This window comes from Aethalodelphis obliquidens, unplaced genomic scaffold (genome assembly GCF_003676395.1).
Source record: "Aethalodelphis obliquidens isolate GAN/ISIS:26980383/991018 unplaced genomic scaffold, ASM367639v1 scaffold58, whole genome shotgun sequence".
NCBI classification, from domain to species: domain Eukaryota; kingdom Metazoa; phylum Chordata; class Mammalia; order Artiodactyla; family Delphinidae; genus Aethalodelphis; species Aethalodelphis obliquidens.
Window position 1 is genome coordinate 9,934,309 of NW_020838002.1, and position 22,376 is coordinate 9,956,684.

The 22,376-nt window shown below is 36.1% G+C and overlaps 1 protein-coding gene across 9 annotated transcripts in view; it reads right to left on the reverse strand.

The window, feature by feature from the left end:
* Positions 1–22,376, reverse strand: part of BCAS3 (BCAS3 microtubule associated cell migration factor) — a 574,202-nt gene that overhangs the window by 505,579 nt on the left and 46,247 nt on the right. For all 9 annotated transcript variants that reach the window (XR_003428780.1, XM_027087291.1, XM_027087292.1 and 6 more), the window contains exon 6: positions 21,493–21,574. Coding sequence is in view for 8 of the 9 variants with exons in the window: in XM_027087291.1 (XP_026943092.1) it covers positions 21,493–21,574 (82 nt within the window). In the remaining variant the exon portion in view is untranslated. The remainder of the gene's footprint in view (positions 1–21,492; positions 21,575–22,376) is intronic.

The window sequence follows — 22,376 nt, forward strand, 5'->3', positions numbered from 1 at the left end:
AAGCATGCAAATAAGCAAGAAATTCTGACCCACAATTAGAAGATCAATCAATTGATAAAACAGATCGACTTTTTTTTTATTGAGGTAATCTTGATTTACAACATTATATAAGTTTCAGGGGTACAACACAGCGATTCATAATATAGTGATTCACAATATAATTATAAAATATTGGCTATATTCCCCATGCTGTACAATATATCCTTGTAGCTTAATTTTTTTAAATTGAAGTATAGTTGATTTACTATGTTGTGTTAGTTTCTAGTGTGCAGCAAAGTGATTCAGTTATATATACATATTCTTTTTCAGATTCTTTTCCATTATAGTTTATTACAAGATATTGAATATAATAGTTCCCTGTGCTATACAGTAGAACCTTGTTGTTTATCTATTTTATATACAGTAGTTTGTATCTCCTTGCAGCTTATTTTATACCTACTAGCTTGTAACTCTTAATACCCTAACCCTATCATGCCCCTCCCCACCGGTAACCACTAGTTTGTTCTCTATATCTGTAAGTCTGCTTTTTTTTGTTATATTCACTATTGTATTTTTTACATTCCAGATAGAAGTGGTTTTGTATAGCATTTGTCTTTCTCTGTCTGACTTATTTCACTAAGCATAATACCCTCTAAGTCCAATCATGTTGCTGCAAATGGCAAAATTGCATTGTGTGTGTGTGTGCGTGTATGTGTGTACATGTAAATCCACATCCTCCTTATCCATTCATCTGTTGATGGACACTTAGGCTGCTTCTATATCTTGGCTACTATAAATAGTGCTGCTGTGAACACTGCACTGGGGTGCATGAATCTTTTTGAATTAGTGTTTTTGTTTTATTTTCTTTTTCTGGATATATACCTAGGAGTGGAATTGCTGGATCATATGGTAGTTCCATTTTTAGTTTTTTGAGGAACCTCCATACTGTTCTCCATAGTGGCTGCACCAACTTACATTCCCACCAACAGTGTACAAGGATTCCCTTTTCTCACCAACATTTGTTATTTGTGGCATTTTTTATGGCAGCCATTCTGAGAGGCATGAGGTTTTGTGGTTTTGATTTGCATTTCTCTGATGACTGATGATGTTGAGCAACTTTTCATGTGCCTGTTGGCCATCTGTACATCTTCTTTGAGAAAATGTCTATTCAGGTCTTCTGTCCATTTTTTAATGGGGTTGTTTGCTTTTTTTATGTTGAGTTGTATGAGCTGTTTATATATTTTAGATATTAACCCCTTATCAGTCATATCATTGCATATCATTTCTCCCATTCAGTAGGTTTTCTTTCATTCCGTCAATGGTTTCCTTTGCTGTGCAAAAGTCTTTAAGTTTAATTAGGTCCCATTTGTTTATTTTTGCTTCTATTTCCTTTACTTTAGGAGACAGATACAAAAAAATATTGCTACAATTTATGTCAAGGAGTGTTTATGGTTTTGAGTCTTACATTTAGGTCTTTAATCCATTTTGAGCTTACTTTTGCATATGATGTGAGAAAATGTTCTAATTTCATTCTGTTACATGTAGCTGTCCAGTTTTCCAGTGCCACTTATTGAAGAGACTATCTTTACTCCACTGTATATACTTGCCTCCTCTGCCACTGATCAATTGACCAAAAACGCATGGGTTTATTTCTCGGCTCTTTATTCTGTTCCACTGATCTATGTCTGTTTTTGTGCCAGTACCATACTGTTTGGATTACTGAAGTTTTGTAGTATAGTCTGAAGTCAGCAAGTGTGATACCTCCAGCTCTGTTCTTCTTTCTCAAGACTGTTTTGGCTGTTCAAGGTCGTTTGTGTTTCTATACATATTTTAAAATTATTTGTCATAGTTCTGTGAAAAATGTCATTGGTATTGTGACAGGTATTGCACTGAATCTATAGATTGCTTTGGGTAGCATGGTCATTTTACCAATTTTAATTCTTCCAATCCACAAACACAGTATATCTTTCCATAGAACAAGCTGACATTTGAACTCTCTGATAAACATACTCCATTTACTCAAGAAGGTAGAAGAGAATGTGAACATATTAAAAAGACATGGGAGGGACTTCCTTGGTGGTCCAGTGGCTGACTCTATGCTCCCAATGCAGGGGGCCTGAGTTCAATCCCTGGTCAGGGAATTAGATCCTGCACGCATGCTGCAACTAAGAGTCTGCATGCTGCAACTAAAGATTCCGCATGCCACAACTAAGGCCTGGCACAGCCTAAATAAATATTTTTTAAACAAAATACATGGGAGATCTCTCCATACAGAAACACACACACACACAACTTCTAAAAATGAAAAATGCAGTGTCTGAAATGAAAAATACACTGGATAGGTTAATGATATATTAGATACTGCAAAAAAGAAAAAGATCAGGAAATATGCAGAGACAGCAATAGAAACTACTGGAAACACAAAAGGAAAAAAAAGACGGAAAAAAAAAGATTAGGAAACAGGCAGAGGCAGCAATAGAAACTACTGGAAACACAAAAGGGGAAAAAAAACAGGAAAATAATGAACACAGCATCAGTGAGTTGTGAGACAGCATCAAGTAAGCTAAAATACATGTAGGGAAGAGGAAAAAAACATTTTAATATGTTCTACAAGAGACACTGTGAGGAGAATAAGACAAGCCATGGACTGGGAAAAATATTATACACATGCACAGTTATCTGAAATATACAAAGAGCTCTTAGAACTCAACAACAAGAAAAGAAACAACCTGGGCTAAAGATCTGACAGATACCTCACCAAAGAAGACATATAGATGGCAAATAAGCATATGAAAAGATGTGTCCCATTAACCTCCAAAATATATAAACAACTCATGCAGCTCAATATAAAAAAAACAAACAACCCAATCCAAAAATGGGCAGAAGACCTAAATAGACATTTCTCCAAAGAAGATATACAGATGGCCAAGAAGCACATGAAAAGCTGCTCAACATCACTAATTATTAGAGAAATGCAAATCAAAACTACAATGAGATATCACCTCACACCAGTTAGAATGGGCATCATCAGAAAATCTACAAACAACAAATGCTGGAGAGGGTGTGGAGAAAAGGGAACCCTCTTGCACTGTTGGTGGGAATGTAAATTGATATAGCCACTATGGAGAACAGTATGGAGGTTCCTTAAAAAACTAAAAATAGAATTACCATATGATCCAGCAATCCCACTACTGGGCATATACCCAGAGAAAACCACAATTCAAAAAGACACATGCACCCCAATGTTGACTGCAGCACTATTTACAATAGCCAGGTCATGGAAGCAACCTAAATGCCCATCAACAGACGAATGGATAAAGAAGATGTGGTACATATATACAATGGAATATTACTCAGCCATAAAAAGGAACGAAACTGGGTCATTTGTAGAGACGTGGATGGATCTAGAGACTGTCATACAGAGCGTAGTAAGTCAGAAAGAGAAAAACAAATATTGTATATTAATGCATATATGTGGATCTAGAAAAATGGTACAGATGAACCGGTTTGCAGGGCAGAAATTGAGACACAGATGTAGAGAACAAATGTATGGAGACCAAGGGGGGAAAGCCGTGGGGGGGTGGGGGGGGTGGTGTGATGGATTGGGCGATTGGGATTGACATGTATATACTGATGTGTATAAAATTGATGACTAATAAGAACCTGCTGTATAAAAAAATTAAATTAAAAAATTTTTTAAAAAAGAGAACAGATGAAAAGCCAAAACTGATTATTTTATTCCCAGTGACATTTTATATGTTAACTGAAAAAAAAAAAAGATGTGTCCCATCATATGTTATCATGGAAAACAAATTCAAACAATGAAATACCATAACACAGGTAGTAGAACAATGATTGATATAATCAATGCTCATGAGGATGTGGAGCAACAGGAACTCTCATTTCAGGGAATATATGGGAACTCTATATTTTCTGCTCAATATTTCTGTGAGCTTAAAACTATTCTAAAAATAAAATCTATTAAAAGATATATCTATATATCCTATTTTAGAGTATCTATATATTCTAAATAAATAACCAATTTTTTTCACAAATCCACATTTTTGAGAAACCACCATTCCACTTTTCACAGTGGCTACACTACCAAAGCACATGGATTCCAATTTTTCCACATCCTCACCAACATTTCATTTTCTGTGGAGTTCTTTTCTTTTCTTTTCTTTTATTCTAGCCATTCTAATGGATGTGAAGTGGTATCTCTTTGTGGTTTTGATTTGCATTTCCCTAATGATGATGTTGAGCATCTTTTCACGTGCTTATGGGCCATTTGCATATCTTCTTTGGAGAAATGTCTACTCAAGTTCTTTGCCCATTCTTCAATCACATTTTTTTATTGTTGTTATGTATTTCAGATTTTTATACAATATATGAAATGGTATAATACTACTTGAAGGTAGGTTGTGATGAATTATAGATATATATTTTAAATCCTAAATTACCACTAAAAACAAAACGAGACAGTTAATAGAATACAGGAGATAAAGCGGAATCATTTTATAATTTAAATCCTGTAATACAAACGTTACACGTAAATGGTCTAAAACAATTATAATCAGAGTGCAATGTTGGATAAAAAAGCAAGACACAATTATATGCTGCCTACAAGAAATGCATTTCACATATAAAGAAAATCAAAGGTTAAAAGTAAAAAAGATCATGAGAGATATATCATACCAGCACTAGTCAAAAGAAAGCAACAGTGTCTACATTAATAACAGGAAAAGTGGGTTTCAGAGCAAGGAATATTACCAGGGATTTCACTAAAAACAAACAGATCAACACATAAATAAGATTTTACCATCCTAAATGTTTTTGCTCCCAGTAACAGAGTGGTAAAACACATAAAGCAAAAACTGATAAAATTAAAAGAATTCACTAACTATTATTATGGAAGATCTCAACAACCATCTCCTATAACTGATAGAAGAAGCAGAAAGACAACCAGTAAGGATACAGAAGAAGGGAACAAGATAGACCATATTCAGGGACATAAAACAAATCGCAAAACACTTAACAGGACTGGAATCATATAAACTATGCCTTCTGATAAAAATGGGATTAAATTAGAAATTAATAATAGAAAGATATAGAAAATGGTACAGATGAATCAGTTTGCAGGGCAGAAATAGAGACACAGATGTAGAGAACAAACATATGGACACCAAGGGGGGAAAGTGGTGGGGGTGAGAGTGGTGGTGGGACGAATTGGAAGATCAGCCATCTATTATTTTTTTGTTGTTTGCTTTTCGTTTTGGGGTTTTCCAGGTTTTTTTATTGTTATTATTGGAGTATAATTGCTTTACAATGTTGTGTTAGTTTCTACTGTACAGCAAAGTGAACCAGCTATACATATATATACATCCCCTCTTTTTTTGGATTTCCTTCCCATTTAGGTCACCACAGAGCATTGAGTAGAGTTCCTTGTGCTGTACAGTAGGTTCTCATTAGTTATCTATTTTATACATAGTATCAATAGTGTATATATCTCAATCTCAATCTCCCAATTCATCTCACCCCCGCTTTCCCCTTTGGTATCCATACATTTGTTCTCTACATCTGTGTTTCTGTTTCTGCTTTGTAAATAAAATTGTCTATACCAATTTTTTTCAGATTCTGTAGTATGATATCTTAGTCAAATCACTATAAAATGTTATCCCATCTTAACCTGTTCAATCCACATCCCATACATGGACCAGTGAACATGGGGTACCGAGCGTCAGCCCCAAGCCTCCCTCCTCAGCCTGGCCACCTAATCAACCTGGGGGAGGAAAAGCATGGATGTTGATAATGGGAGGTAAGGAGGGTATAGAGAAGTCTATGTACCTTCTGCTCTATTTTGCTATGAACCTAAGGCTGCTCGAAAAAGTTTTTTTTTTTCCAAAGCCCATTAAGGTGAGCCACATGAAGGAACACATCTTTGTACATATTTTACATTTATCTAAAATATATATAGAACTTCTACCTAAAATATATATAGAACTCTTATAACTCAGTAATAAAAAAAAACATTAAAATGGGCAATATTTTAAGAGCAATTTTATAAAAAAATAATAAAATGGTAAATAAGCAGAAGAAAACATGATCAGTATCATTTATAATTAGGGAAAATGGAACACTGCTGGTGGGAATGCAAATCAGAATAGCTACTTTAGAATTGCAATTTGGCATTTGCTTATAAAATTAAGCCTAACTTACTGTAGGACCCAGTAATCTCACTCCTAAATACTGACCCAAGAGACATGAAAACATATATACACAAGCAACTATTCAGAGGAGCTTTATGCATAAGAGACAAAACTGGAAATAATCCAAATAACCATTCACTGATGAAAGGAAAAACAAGTTAGAGTATATCCAGACAATGGAATACTACTCAGAAATTTTAAAAAGGAATGAACAACTAAACTGAAACACACAACAACAGCTATGATTCTCAAAAGCATTATGTGAAATGAAAGAAACCAACCACATATAAATGTTATATATCCCATTTTTTTCAAATTCCAAAAAGGCAGAAACAATAGAGACATAAATCATATTAGTGGTTTTGGGACCCCAAGTTGGGGCCAGTTACAAGGATACAAGGGGACTTTTACATTAAGCAGATTACAATATGTACAGTTCAATAGTTCCTAGCATATTTACAGAGTTGTGCAGCTATTACCATAATTAATTTTAGAACATTTTTATCAGCCCAAAAAATTAAAAACCTTTATACATTACCAGTCATTCCCCAACCTCTCAATCTCCCAACCCCAGGCAACCACTAATCTGCTTTCATTCTCTATGAATCTGCCTATTCTGGATATTTCATATAAAATGAAATCAATAATTTGTGGCCTTTTATAGCTGAGTTTTTTTAATTAGCATAATGTTTTCAAGATTCATCATGTTATAGCATTTATCAGAACTTCAATTCTATACGGTCAAGTAATATTCCATTGTATGGTTATACCACATTCTCTTTATCAGTTAACAGACATCTGGATTGTTTCTACCTTTTGACTAATATGAATAATGCTGCTATAAATATTCATGCACAAGTTTTTGTATAGGTGTTTGTTTTCATTTTTATTGGCTATACATCTAGGAGTGGAATTACTGGGACATATGGTAACTCTGTATTTAACATTTTAAGGAATTGTCAAGCTATTTTCCAGTGGCTGTACTATCTTACATTTGCATAAGCCGTGTATGAAAGTCCCAAATTAGTCCACATCTCACCAACACTTGTTATTATCTCTCTTTTGGATATAGCCATTTTACTGGATGTAAAGTAGAAAAGGGGACTTCTTACGGTGATAAATGGCTTTGTGTTTTGATTGTGGTAGTAGTTACATAACGGTATCCATCTGGCAAACCTCATCAAATTTTATACTTATAATTGATGAGCTTCATTGCAGGTAAATTATTTCTAATAAAGACAAATCCTTTAAAAGACTTTCATACGGACCTGGAGGAATCAGGCTCCCTGACTTCAGACTATACTACAAAGCTACATTAATCAAGACAGTATGGTACTGGCACAAAAACAGAAATATAGATCAATGGAACAGGATAGAAAGCCCAGAGATAAACACATGCACATATGGTCACCTTATCTTTGATAAAGGAGGCAAGAATATACAGTGGAGAAAAGACAGCCTCTTCAATAAGTGGTGCTGAGAAAACTGGACAGGTACATGTAAAAGTATGAAATTAGAACACTCCCTAACACCATACACAAAAATGAACTCAAAATGGATTAAAGACCTAAATGTAAGGCCAGACACTATCAAACTCTTAGAGGAAAATATAGGCAGAACACTCTATGACAGAAATCACAGCAAGAACCTTTTTGACCCACCTCCTAGAGAAATGGAAATAAAAACAAAAATAAACAAATGGGATCTAATGAAACTTAAAAGCTTTTCCACAGCAAAGGAAACCATAAACAAGACGAAAAGACAACCCTCAGAATGGGAGAAAATATTTGCAAATGAAGCAATTGACAAAGGATTAATCTCCAAAATTTATAAGCAGCTTTATGCAGCTCAATATCAAAAAAACAAACAACCCAATCCAAATATGGGCAGAAGACCTAAATAGACATTTCTCCAAAGAAAATACACAGATTGCCAACAAATACATGAAAGAATGCTCAACATCATTAATCATTAGAGAAATGCAAATCAAAACTACAATGAGGGCTTCCCTGGTGGCGCAGCGGTTGAGAGTCCGCCTGCCGATGCAGGGGACACAGGTTCGTGCCCCCGTCTGGGAAGATCCCACATGCCATAGAGCGGCTGGGCCCGTGAGCCATGGCCGCTGAGCCTGCACGTCCAGAGCCTGTGCTCCGCAACGGGAGAGGCCACAACAGTGAGAGGCCTGCGTACCGAAAAAAAAAAAAAACAAAACTACAATGAGATATCATCTCACACCGGTCAGAATGGCCATCATCAAAATATCTACAAACAATAAATGCTGGGGAGAGTGTGGAGAAAAGGGAACCCTCTTGCACTGTTGGTGGGAATGTAAATTGGTACAGCCACTATGGAGAACAGTATGGAGGTTCCTTAAAAAACTAAAAATAGAACTACCATATGACCCAGCAATCCCACTACTGGGCATATACCCTGAGAAGACCATAATTCAAAAAGAGTCATGTACCAAAATGTTCATTGCAGCTCTATTTACAATAGCCAGGACATGGAAGCAACCTACGTGTCCATCAACAGATGAATGGATAAAGAAGATGTGGCACATATATACAATGGAATATTACTCAGCCATAAAAAGAAACGAAATTGAGTTATTTGTAGTGAGGTGGATGGACCCAGAGTCTGTCATACAGCGTGAAGTAAGTCAGAAAGAGAAAAACAAATACCGTATGCTAACACATATATATGGAATCTAAGAAAAAAAAAAGGGCATGAAGAACCTAGGGGCAAGACGGGAATAAAGACACAGACCTACTGGAGAATGGACTTGAGGATATGGGAAGGGGGAAGGGTAAGCTGTGACTAAGTGAGAGAGTGGCATGGACATATATACACTACCAAAGGTAAAACAGATAGCTAGTGGGAAGCAGCCGCACAGCACAGGGAGATCAGCTTGGTGCTTTGTGACCACCTAGAGGGGTGGGATAGGGAGGGTGGGAGGGAGGGAGATGCAAGAGGGAAGAGATATGGGAACATATGTATATGTATAACTGATTCACTTTGTTATAAAGCAGAAATTAACACACAACTGTAAAGCAATTATACTCCAATAAAGATGTTAAAAAAAAAAGACTTTCATATATATTATTTATTTAACCGTGTCGGGTTTTAATTGCAGCACGCAGGATGTTTAGCTGCGGCATACAAATTCTTAGTTGCAGCATGTGGGATCTAGTTCCCTGACCAGGGATCAAACCCAGGCCCCCTGCATTGGGAGCATGGAGTCTTAGCCACTGGACCACCAGGGAAGTCCCTAAAAGACTTACTTTAAAATAACTATTATTTAGAAAATTATGAGTTTTCACTTTCACACCTAGGAATGTGTTGTGATAAATAAACACAGATTTCCAAGACCATAATTTGTCCAATTCACTAAGACTCCTACAATCTTCTTTACAGTTCTAAAGTAAAAAAGCATTTAAGCTGTACCGATAATAATCAGCATCTCCATTACAAGTCTGTTTATTTGGGTCAGAATCATTAAGCTCACATGTAATTTAGTTGCTTCATGTTACACCTTTGTTTTTATCTGATTCGAGATATCCGTCACTAATCCTTTTGAGGTACTTTTAATAGTTTATACCAAGTCCTGTAAAGGGAACCAACGTTTCTTTTAAAGGGCTGATTTAATTTAGGGTGAATGTAACTTAAATACATTACAGCTGTCTCTGTGACATACTTTATCCCAACAGCTTAAAATTTTAAATACACTAATGTAGGATAATAGCTTTCCTATATATTGGTCCCGATATTGACTATTTTCAATGCTCTTCACCACTAGACTAAACAACCAAGGGCTCCAAATATAATGAAGACACAACTGAAGATATTTTAGACCTTCAAAAGTGGATGAAAACACAGAGAAAACAGAGCTACTTTTTACACATTTCAACTGATACACAACTGTTTGATTCCTGCTGTCAGAGACACAGCCTAGAAACACCTGAATTTGGTAAAAGTGCTTCCCTGTAATAATGGAAAAATCATATAATGGGACACAGTGAGGCCTAAATTATTAAGGAGCGAGCTTTAAAGTTCAATTTCCAGCTGGATCACTTATCAACTATGTGTCATGGCATTCACCTTGCAGAATAGCGGTAAAGTGGTGATAATGTTTATTATCAACCTAGAATTTTATCTGAAAAATACTAAGCAATATTATACACTTGATTTATCAATTTACTTCCTCTCTTTTCTGTTCAGTATACTTCCCACGCACTATAGCCCTCATATGAAAAGTCCCTAACTACAGGGATCAAATATTTAGGTATAAACTGAGAATACTCTTAAATCAATTTCTCTAATACCATGACATCACCAAAAACTAAAAAAAAATTTTAAACTAAAAAAGCAGCACTTCTAAAGCAAATATTCTCTATTAGAAACACTGTTCTATGACCAAAAATATTAAATAAATTGATAGTGAACAGAACAAATGTTCCCAAGTTATAATTTATCTGAATAATGGGCTTAGCAAAATTTTGTAAAAATCTAAATGATCCCAAGTGATAAAGGCTCCACTGATAAGGACTAGGTGTTATGAAAAACATACACAAAGCAAACTGAGAAGTAATTAGAGCAGAAAACATTAGGGAAGCCCTAAATCTCATAGTTTGGCCATTTAAAATGTCGATAAGCCTGATTCCTCTTTGCAAAATACTGGTGATGACTGTAAGCAAATGTCAGTTGGCCTACTTTTGGAAGGTTGCTAGTGTTTTGGATGAACAGACTGTGAGTGTGTGTAAAGATTTACTTGTTTAACCATAGTTATTACATTTTTACAGTAAAAAAAAACTTATGGCAAACCGTTCTGGAAAAGTTAAGCAGAATTTCTGAATTGATATGACTGAACAAATCAAAAGCTCTTCCTTGAATGTGACAAAAGCCACATTTAACTTGCTTGAAGAGGATGAAAGAGGTAACTTGTACATTGAGAAAAGTAATGAAAATTCAACACACAGAAAGTGCACCCTATATGAAAATATATCCCCCCCAAAAAAAGAAAATGAGAAAAAGTTTAACAATTCTAAAGGTGTTCTACTCATATTTGCTTCTAAAAACTAACTTAAGCCATTCATATCATAAAAAGTCAGCAACAATTAGTATTATTGACTGCATGGGTGGGCTGTTTACAATATTACAAGCTTCAGAAAATACATGGCATTTACACTCCACTAAGGGAAAAATGGGTTGGATCTTGGGGTTATTTTAAAACCTTTTAATATTTTAAGATGTGAAACTGTGAATTCCGTGCACAGCAGAACAAAAAACAATAGTACCTTTCCAGTAGTAAGTAATAACAAAATAAGCTAGAAGGAATAAGCCAAGTTGGCTACCCAGTGTTTTGGATGAGTATTAAGATTTTGGTTCACAGGCACTTGAGGAAACTGTATCTCCACAGAGTCCGTCTATTCCCAGAGTAAAGGCGCTAGTTTATAAGAATTTGCTCTAAAACAAGGAAGTTCAGATACTCAGTATATTGGACTCCTAAGAATAACGAGTAAGGTTCAATCTGCATTTCTAAGAAATCTGGTTCAGGTGAGAGGCCAAAATGATCGTCTACTCCATAATCAATAAGCAAACAGCATAAGCACAAGGCTAAGATAATTCCTAATAGAGTTATAAACTCAGAGTCAAAAGCGGCGCTATCCATTTGGTCACTGATAAATGACTAAAAAAGAGAAAAAAACTTTATACAAAAGTGGAGTTCTAGTTTTTCTTTTACAAAATACTGGATAAATTCATTTCGGGGGCACCACCCATATATATTCCACATATTATGCAAGGCACTGAAGAGAATGCAATGATTAATAAATCACTGTTCCTGTGATTCCAAAGGAACATATTATAGTAAGGGAAAGACCATAATAAAGGAGAAATTTCCCCCAAAAGCTATGAAAATCAGAGGTTGGCAAGAAACAATCAAGAAAATATAATAGAAAAAGAAAACAAATTAAAAAAAGAAAAAAAATACAACACTCAAAGAGAGTCATGATTTGAAATGACATGGTAAAATATGCAAAGTTTTTCTTTTTGTGAAACTAAAGATATATAACATAAAAAACTGATAGATTTCACCAAATAAGAAGATAGGTTGCAAACTACACAGGAAGTCTACAGGACACATATCCATGATAATATTTCACTAAGAATAATCTAGTAGAGAGCTGAAATCAATAAGAGAAAAGAGTACAAACAAGCACGGTATTATGAGAATAAACAGCAAAAATATGAAGATTTTTCCAATCTTCCTAGCACTCAAAGACAGAAAAATTGCAAGAATAGGATTTTCCTGCATCACACAGGCCAAGACTGAAAAGATTCATAAGAGCCAGTAGAGGACAGAATTGGGGGAAAAAAAGGAATTCTCATATATAAATGACAACATATTCTCTCTGAGAAGCAATTTTACAACATGTATCAAAATTTTACATGTATACATTCTTTTACCCAGTAATTCCCCTTCTAGGAATTATCCTGAAAATATTTATACTTCCTTGTGTATTTTTTAAATGTACATATACAGAAGCATATAACTATATAACCTGTTATAGGGAAAAGGTTAAAATTAATATAAATGTTTATACAATGGAATGACATAATTTTTAGCAATGTTGAAAGTTTTGAAATGGAAAGACATTCATAATATAAACTGTTATGAAAAAACCTACATATACACATCAATAGCAAATAAATATAATACATGTAAAGAACTTGAATCAGGTCCTGTTCATACTACTACAAGTTACTGTCATGCATGTATGAATAGCTTAGGGGGAAAAAACCAGGAAATACATACTCTAAGCTGTCAATACATGCTCAGTATCTAAAGAGAGAAAAGAAGGAAAGTAAAGAGGTAACCTGGGTTTATCTCTAATAACAGAATCATGTGAATTTTCACTTTCTACATTTCAGTATTCCTTGAATTTTTATAATGAATACTTTAGCTGGTTAGAATTAATTGTATGGTCTTTATATTAAGGAATTTAAAACATATTAAAATGTATATGTCCTCTGATCCCATTCCTTGGAAATAAGCATTATTAGCACAAAATCTATAGTCATATAAAATTTTTAACTTATATTAAATTTAACTTATATATTAAATCACACATATTGCTATATTCTATTTCACAAGTGAGGTACTGAGTTACTAAAAACCACTATGGCTCCTAAGAGTAACAAGGAAGAAGAATTTACTTGGAATTAAGTTCTAAAAAGACAGATTTGAAAGATAGTAACAGCTATTATCTGACATGAGAATACCAATTGATTGGTCATAGCTTCCTGGAAGACTGCACTGAAAAAAATTCTAAAGCAAGTGTAGGTTCATTAAAAACGTAATCAATGATTGTTAGTGACCATGAAAATATAGGGAAATACAAACTGTGTCGTTGGGAGTAAATGCCCATTAAATACAATAATGACCTTCTACAGTGTAAAAGAACATCCAAATCCTTCAGTTTTTCTGCTTTTAGTTAAGAGACAGGCTTTGCACAGAATCACCTACAGAAAGGAAACTTGCTTTTCTTCTAGATCATAACCTTCAAAACATTATACCATGCAGCAACATTCAAATATTTATTAACACCTTGTACCAAGTACTCTGTTAGGTACTGAAAATATGAAAACAGCCTATAAACCTAGCAATTAAGAGGCAACTGAGTAACTAAAATAAAAAACCAGTAAATCCCATGGAAGCACATACTACTGACATCGGAAAACAAGAAAGAAGGGTTAGGACATGAGTATTCTAGAAGAGGAAATAGCAAATGAAAAGGTCTGAAAGAAAGAAGATGGATCACTTGAGGAAACGAAAGTTCAAAAAAACTATCACACACACACACAGAAAAAACTATTCCAAAGGAGTGAGCGTTGTTGGGGAGAGGAAGGCTTAGATAGGGGATACTGGTGACAGCTGAAAATAATGCTGGAAAAATACACTGTAAGGGAATCAGTTCACCAAAGATCTAATGACTCTGGTATGCAACAGCTCTATTTTTTTAAAAACATCTTTATTGGAGTATAATTGCTTCACAGTGGTGTGTTAGTTTCTGCTGTATAACAAAGTGAATTAGCTATATGCATAAGTATATCCCTATACACCCTCCCTCTTGCGTCTCCCTCCCACCCTCCCTATCCCACCCCTCTAGGTGGTCACAAAGCACCAAGCTGATCTCCCTGTGCCATGCAGCTGCTTCCCACTAGCTGTTTTACATTTGGTAGTGTATATATGTCCATGCCACTCTCTCACTTTGTCACAGCTTACCCTTCCCCCTCCCCATATCCTCAAGTCCATTCTCCAGTAGGTCTGTGTCTTTATTCCCATCTTGCCCCTAGGTTCTTCATGCCCTTTTTTTTTTTCTTAGATTCCATATATATGTTAGCATACGGTATTTGTTTTTCTCTTTCTGACTTACTTCACTCTGTATGACAGACTCTAGGTCCATCCACCTCACTACAAATAACTCAATTTCCTTTCTTTTTATGGCTGAGTAATATTCCATTGTATATATGTGCCACATCTTCTGTATCCATTCATCTGTCAGTGGGCACTTAGGTTGCTTCCATGTCCTGGCTATTGTAAATAGTGCTGCAATGAACATTGTGGTGCATGACTCTTTTCGAATTATGGTCTTCTCAGGGTATATGCCCAGTAGTGGGATTGCTGGGTCATATGGTAGTTCTCTTTTTAGTTTTTTAAGGAACCTCCATACTGTTCTCCATAGTGGCTGTACCAATTTACATTCCCACCAACAGTGCAAGAGGTTACCCTTTTCTCCACACTCTCTCCAGCATTTATGGTTTGTAAATTTTTTGATGATGGCCATTCTGACCGGTGGGAGGTGATACCTCATTGTAGTTTTGATCTGCATTTCTCTAATGATTAGTGATGTTGAACATCTTTTCATGTGTTTGTTGGCAATCTGTCTATCTTCTTTGGAGAAATGTCTATTTAGGTCTTCTGCCTATTTTTGGATTGGGTTGTTTGTTTTTTTCATATCGAGCTGCATGAGCTGCTTGTAAATTTTGGAGATTAATCCTTTGTCAGTTGTTTCATTTGCAAATATTTTCTCCCATTCTGAGGGTTGTCTTTTCGTCTTGTTTGTGGTTTCCTTTGCTGTGCAAAAGCTTCTAGGTTTCATTAGGTCCCATTTGTTTATTTTTGTTTTTATTTCCATTTCTCTAGGAGGTGGGTCAAAAAGGATCTTGCTGTGATTTATGTCATACGGTGTTCTGCCTGTTTTCCTCTAAGAGTTTTATAGTGTCTGGCCTTACATTTAGGTCTTTAATCCATTTTTAGTTTATTTTTATGTATGGTGCTAGGGAGTGTTCTAATTTCATCTTTTACATGTAGCTGTCCACTTTTCCTAGCACCACTTATTGAAGAGGCTGACTTTTCTCCATTGTATAGTCTTGCGTCCTTTATCAAAGATAACGTGACCATATGTGCATGTGTTTATCTCTGGGCTTTCTATCCTGTTCCATTGATCTATACTTCTGTTTTTGTGCCAGTGCCATACTGTCTTGATTACTGTAGCTTTGTAGTACACTCTGAAGTCTGGGAGCCTGATTCCTCCAGCTCCTTTTTTCTTTCTCAAGATTGCTTTGGCTATTCGGGGTCTTTTCTGTTTCCATACAAATTGTGCAATTTTTTGTTCTAGGTCTGTGAAAAATGCCATTGGTAGTTTCATAGGGATTGCAATGAATCTGTATATTGCTTTGGGTGGTATAGTCATTTTCACAATGTTGATTCTTCCAATCCAAGAACATGGTATATCTCTCCATCTGTTTGTATCACCTTAATTTCTTTCATTGGTGTCTTATACTTTTCTGCATACAGATCTTTTGTCTCCTTAAGTAGGTTTATTCCTAGGTATTTTATTCTTTTTGTTGCAATGGTAAGTGGTAGTGTTTCCTTAATTTCCCGTTCAGATTTTTCATCATTAGTGTATAAGAATGCAAGAGATTTCCGTGCAGTAATTTTGTATCCTGCTACTCTACCAAATTCATTGATTAGCTCTAGTAGTTTTCTAGTAGCATCTTTAGGATTCTTTATGTATAGTATCATGTCATCTGCAAACAGTGACAGTTTTACTTCTTCTTTTCCAATTTGGATTCCTTTTATTTCTTTTTCTTCTCTGATTGCTGTGGCTAACACTTCCAAAACTATGTTGAATAACAGTGGTGAGAATGCGCACCCTTGTTTTGTTCCTGATCTTAGAGGAAATGGTCTCAGTTTTTCACCATTGAGAACAATGTTGGCTGTGTGTTTGTCATATATGGCCTTTATTATGTTGAGGTAGGTTCCCTCTATGCCTACTTTCTTGAGAGTTCTTATCATAAATGGATGTTGAATTTTGTCAAAAGCTTTTCCTGCAACTACTGAGATTATCATATGGTTTTTATCCTCCAATTTGTTAGTATGGTGTATCACATTGATTGATTTGTGTATATTGAAGAATCCTTGCATTCCTGGGATAAATCCCACTTGATCATGGTGTATGATCCTTTTAATGTGCTATTGGATTCTGTTTGCTAGTATTTTCCTGAGGATTTTTGCAACAGCTCTTATTAATGACTTATTAATTGGGGCTTCCCTGTTGGGGCAGTGGTTAAGAATCCACCTGCCAATGCAGGGGACACGGGTTCAAGCCCTGGTCCGCGACGATCCCACATGCTGCGGAGCAACTAAGCCCGTGAGCCGCAGCTACTCAGCCTGCACTCTAGAGCCCACAAGCCACAACTACTGAAGCCCGCGCACGTAGAGCCTGTGCTCCACAACAAGAGAAGCCACTGCAATGAGAAGTCCGCACACCACAACAAAGAGCAGCCCCCACTCACCGCAACTAGAGAAAGGCCGCACACAGCAACGAAGACCCAACCCAGCCAAAAATAAATTAATTTTTTTAAAAAATCACTTCTTAATTCTAACAGTTTGTAGATTGTTTTGTATTTTCTACATATACAATCAAATTATCTATGAATAAGATGATTTTATACCTTTCCTTCTAATATTTGCATCTCTTATTCATTTTTCTTGCCTTATTGTAATGGCTAGGACTTGAATTCAATGGTGAATAGAAGTAGTGATAGGATCCAGCCCTAACTCAGTAGGAAAGTACAATATTTAATATATCATTATTGATTATAATGTTGGCTATAGATTTTTTTATGGATTATCTTTAGCATACTGAGGATGTTTCTTTCTACTTCTAATTTGCTAAAAGCTTTTTTTAATCCTAAATGGCTATTAAATTTTGCCAAAGTTTTTTCCACTTCTATTGAGATGATCAACTGTGTTTTCTTCTTCATTCTACTAATATGGTGAATTACACTGATTTATTTTCAAAATGTTAACCGACCTTGTATTCCTGGAATATCTTTTACTTGGTCCTGATGTATAAATTTTTTATGGATCACTGGATTCTATTTGGTAATATTTACATGTAAATTACACCAAGAAAGAAAAACAGGAAGGGAGGGAAGGAGGGAGGAGGGAAAGTGGGGGGAGGGAGGGAAGTAGGGAGGAAGAAAGAAAAGGAAGGAAGGAAGAAGGGAGGGAGAGAGAAGGGGAGGGAAAGAGGGAGAGGGAAGGAGGAAGGGAGGGAGGGAAAGAGAGAGGAAGGGAGGGAGGGAGGTGTTGGGCATGAGGAGAGGTTAAGAAAAAAAGACAGCAGAAAAGAATCATTTTGTGGGGCGGGTGGGGCACACCACAAGGCATGTGGGATCTTAGTTCCCCGACCAGGGATTGAACCCGTACCCCCTGCATTGAAAGCACAGAGTTTTAACCACTGGACCACCAGGGACATCCCAGCAAAGAATTATTCAAGAAGAGTTAGTAATCCATATTGAGACAATCTCCCAAACAGAACAGGGATGAAATTATTTTTTAATTAATCATTCTAGGGGATATAACAGCCAAATAATACAAGTACCAGAAAGAGAGAACATGGAAAACTTAAGAGAAGAAACCATCAAAAAAGTAGTTTAAAGAATTTTCTCCCTTGACGCTTTGTGACGACCTAGAGGGGTGGGATAGGGAGGGTGGGAGGGAGGCTCAAGAGGGAGGGCATATGGGGATCTAGGTATACATATAGCTGATTCACTTTGTTGTACAGCAGAAACTAACCCAACATTGTAAAGCAATTATACTTCAATAAAGATATTTAAAAAAAAGAAAAAGAATTTTCTCATAACTATACTACTTGCATTTCTACATCGAAGAGGCCCAGAAAAACATAAGAACCAAGAAACAACAGTGCAAAATTTTGGAACACTGGGAACAAAGCCAACATTCTATTAGCTCCTGAGGAAAAAATAAGCCATATACAAAGAAAAAGGTGTCAAAATGTCTTAAGATTCTTCAACCATAACACCAGATCAATACCTTCAAATTTCTGAAGTAACATTACTTACAAACAAGTATTTCTTACCCAGACAAATTAACAATCAAGAATTAAAGAAAAATAAAGACATCTTCAGATGAACAAGATCTACCACACATCCTTTTCCAGGAAGCTACCAAAGGACTTATTCCACCAAAGTGAGCGCAAAAGCAAAACGGGCAGAAGAGAGGAAAGGGGTATTCTATTTTCCATTACAAATTTTATCTGATCAGTTGCATGTTTGCTGAAAATAAATCTAAAAAATTAAATACAATAAAAGCAACATGTAATTTCTGCAAGTCATACAACATTTTGTGAAATTACATCTTAAATCTAAAAAAAAGTGTATTTAAAGTATCTTATAGTGCATGTAAAAGTATATTATAGTTGGATTTCCCTGGTGGTACAGTGGTTAAGGATATGCCCGCCAACACAGGGGACATGGGTTCGATCCCTGGTCCGGGAAGATCCCACATGCCACAGAGCAACTAAGCCCATGAGCCACAACTACTGAGCCCGCGCTCTAGAGCCCACAAGCCACAACTACAGAGCCCGTGTGCCACAAGTACTTGAGCCCACGTGCTGCAACTACTGAAGCCCACACGCCTAGAGCCCGTGCTCCGCAACAAGAGAAGCCACCACAATGAAGAGTAGCGCCTGCTCGCCGCAACTAGAGAAAGCCCGCATGCAGCAATGAAGACCCAATACAACCAAAAAATTTTTTTAAATAAATAAATAAATAAATGTATATTATAGTGGATGGAGAAATCTTTCTTTTAATTAGACAAAGTAAATTAAACAAATTCAAATTCTACTAGCAATATTAGCTTTTAAAGCTTTATACTCTCTCATATAGTTCTGCCCAAAGTAAAAAATTTGAGAAAAGTTGAACATTAATAATTGGCATAAAGAGGGGAATTTCTTGGCGGTCCAGTGGGTAGGACTCCGTGCTTCTACCGCAGGGGGCCAAGGTCCGATCTCTGGTTGGGGAACTATGATCCCACAAGCCATGCAGTGCGGCAAAAAAAAAATTAAAATATAAAAAATAAATAGGGTTTCCCTGGTGGCGCAGTGGTTAAGAATCCGCCTGCCAATGCAGGGGACACGGGTTTGAGCCCTGGTCCGGGAAGATCCCACATACCGCGGAGCAACTAACTCCGTGAGCCACAGCTACTAAGCCTGAGCTCTAGAGCCCACGATCCACAACTACTGAAGCCCACGTGCCTAAAGCCTGTGCTCCGCAACAACAGAAGCCACCGCAATGAGAAGCCCGCGCACCTCAACGAAGAGTAGCCCCCGCCCACTACTAGAGAAAGCCCTCTTGCAGCAACGAAGATCCAACACAGCCAAAAATAAATAAAATAAATTTTAAAAAAATAAATAATTGACATGAAGAAAAGAACTTCATAAATGAAATGAAAGGAGAAAAATCTGCCTCTGTGAATTACATACAAAAGAAACAAAGACATGGCAGAGTCCTTTAGTAATAAAGTTCTTTTTTTTTTTTTTTTGTTTTTTGTTTGCGGTACACGGGTCTCTCCCTGTTGTGGCCTCTCCTGCTGCGGAGCACAGGCTCCGGACGTGCAGGCTCAGCAGCCATGGCTCACAGGCCTAGCTTCTCCGCAGCATGTGGGATCCTCCCCGACCGGGGCACAAACTCACGTCCCCTGCATCGGCAGGCGGACTCTCAACCACTGCACCACCAGGGAAGCCCTAAAGTTCTTCTTGATTCCAACCATCCAGTGAGGCTGGTTATTCCAAAACAATCTTCTTTGTCAAAAATTTCACCAAAACACAAATGCAACAGAAAACAGAGAGTGTAAAGCAGAGACAAAGTTGATAACTGTAGATGCCATACAGTTCAATAACAAGGAAAAATCTCCACGTGACTGCAGGATATTGTTGCCTTATTACCTCCACCCTTACCATTTCAATTAAGTAGATTTAATAATTAAATTAATCCCTAACATTAGTTATGCAAATAGTAGTACATTTTAATAAACATCATTCTCACCAATGTAGAGAAATAACTGCATAAAGAAGTATTATCAGGAAGATTTCCCAACTTCTGTACAAACTTTAAAAATATAATAGCATTAAAATATTTTAATATCCTCTTTTTAAGTATGCAAATGATGTTAATATGATTGTTTTTAGTGCACATACAAAAGCATTACTGAGTGAACACAGGCAAATTAAAGAGAAAATACAACCCTTAGAAAGCTCAGATCATTAAAGAGTTGGGAATTACGCTTCCAAATAACAGATGTAATTTAACCATATATCTGATTTTTTAATTTTAAAAATACATAATATTTAAATACAACATTAAGAAGTTTTCATTATTAAAGCAGAGATCCAAGGTCAAAAGCCCGAAACTGTACTTCTGCCATAGCTGTAAATACAGACAACAGACCCATCTACAATCGAGATAATGGTGAAAACCAAGCTCTTCAAGGCAGTAAGTATAACTAAGAGGAGCAAAGACACTGAGAACAACAGAGACTTGGGGAATACCCACAGAAGTAAGCTAAACCAGAAACATAACAAAAGCGGCACAGTCAGCAAGGAAGGGATATGGGAAGAGCACTGCCATGAAAACCAAGAGAGAAGAGGGCTTCAAGAAAGAGCCAGCAATGTCAGAAACTAAATGGAGATCAAAGAGGAGGAAGATAAATCAAAACCACAGCAGAAAGTGAATGGCCATACTGAATTGGTTAAGATTACCTATTTCCATCTCAACTGACAGAACTAAGAGTTTATCTTGGAGGGAGGAGGGGAAGGAGTATGGACACGTGGAGGAAAACAGACTTTAGTTATCATTCTTGCTGTCTGTTGTCCAAGACCAATAAAAGAGAAACCTCTTTCTGAATGATTTGTTTCTTCTTAAGGGCTACACTCACCAAACTGTGGAGCAGGCAAGATTCTAGCTGCTCGAATTGGGCCATGTCGAACAGAAAAAAGCTCCTGTGCTTCCCCACTGATCTGCAGAAGACAGAAAAAAAATTCAGTAAATGAAAATGCAGGTCAGAACATTATTATACAAAAACAAGATCTCCTGAATTTTTATCACGATTTTTGGTCTGAAATGTAGTATATGTACATTCACACACCTATTTATGGCTGACCATACACATTAAGTATATTAATACCTTAAATTATCATAAATATTTTTAGAAAATTATAAGAGCATGCACTTAATATGAATAGGAAAATAAAAGGTCTGTTCTGAAAACCTGTAATTTTTATCTTTAATAAACTACCAGTTTGTTAAAGTCTGCTCGGTTCCTATGTGACTGCCTTCCATTTCAGAGCAAAGCAACTCTGATTTTTTTAATTAGTATTCAGTTTTCTATGTAAGAAAAACATAAATATTCTTAGCATTCTGAAAAGCAGAACTTAAATGTTGTAGTAACTTTCGCAAATTGTTATAAATGAAAAAGAGCAAAACATGTTGCAAAGAACACTGAGGTGGAGGGTAAATGACCTAGTTGCCAGTTATGGTTCTGCAATCCAACCTGTTAACTACGTTGAGTAAATCATTTAACCTCTATAAACCTTTATTACTTATTTTCTTTTCTAAATATATTTTAGTAAATATTGTATACATTTAGGTATACAACATGAAGATTTGATATACATATATATGGTGAAATGATTACCACAGTCACTTCCTCAGACTTACCTTTTGTGTGTGATAAGAGTATCTGAAATCTATTTTTCCAGTCTTCAATATAGTATTAACTGCAGTCATCATGCCTGAACATTACGTCCCCTGACTTGTACA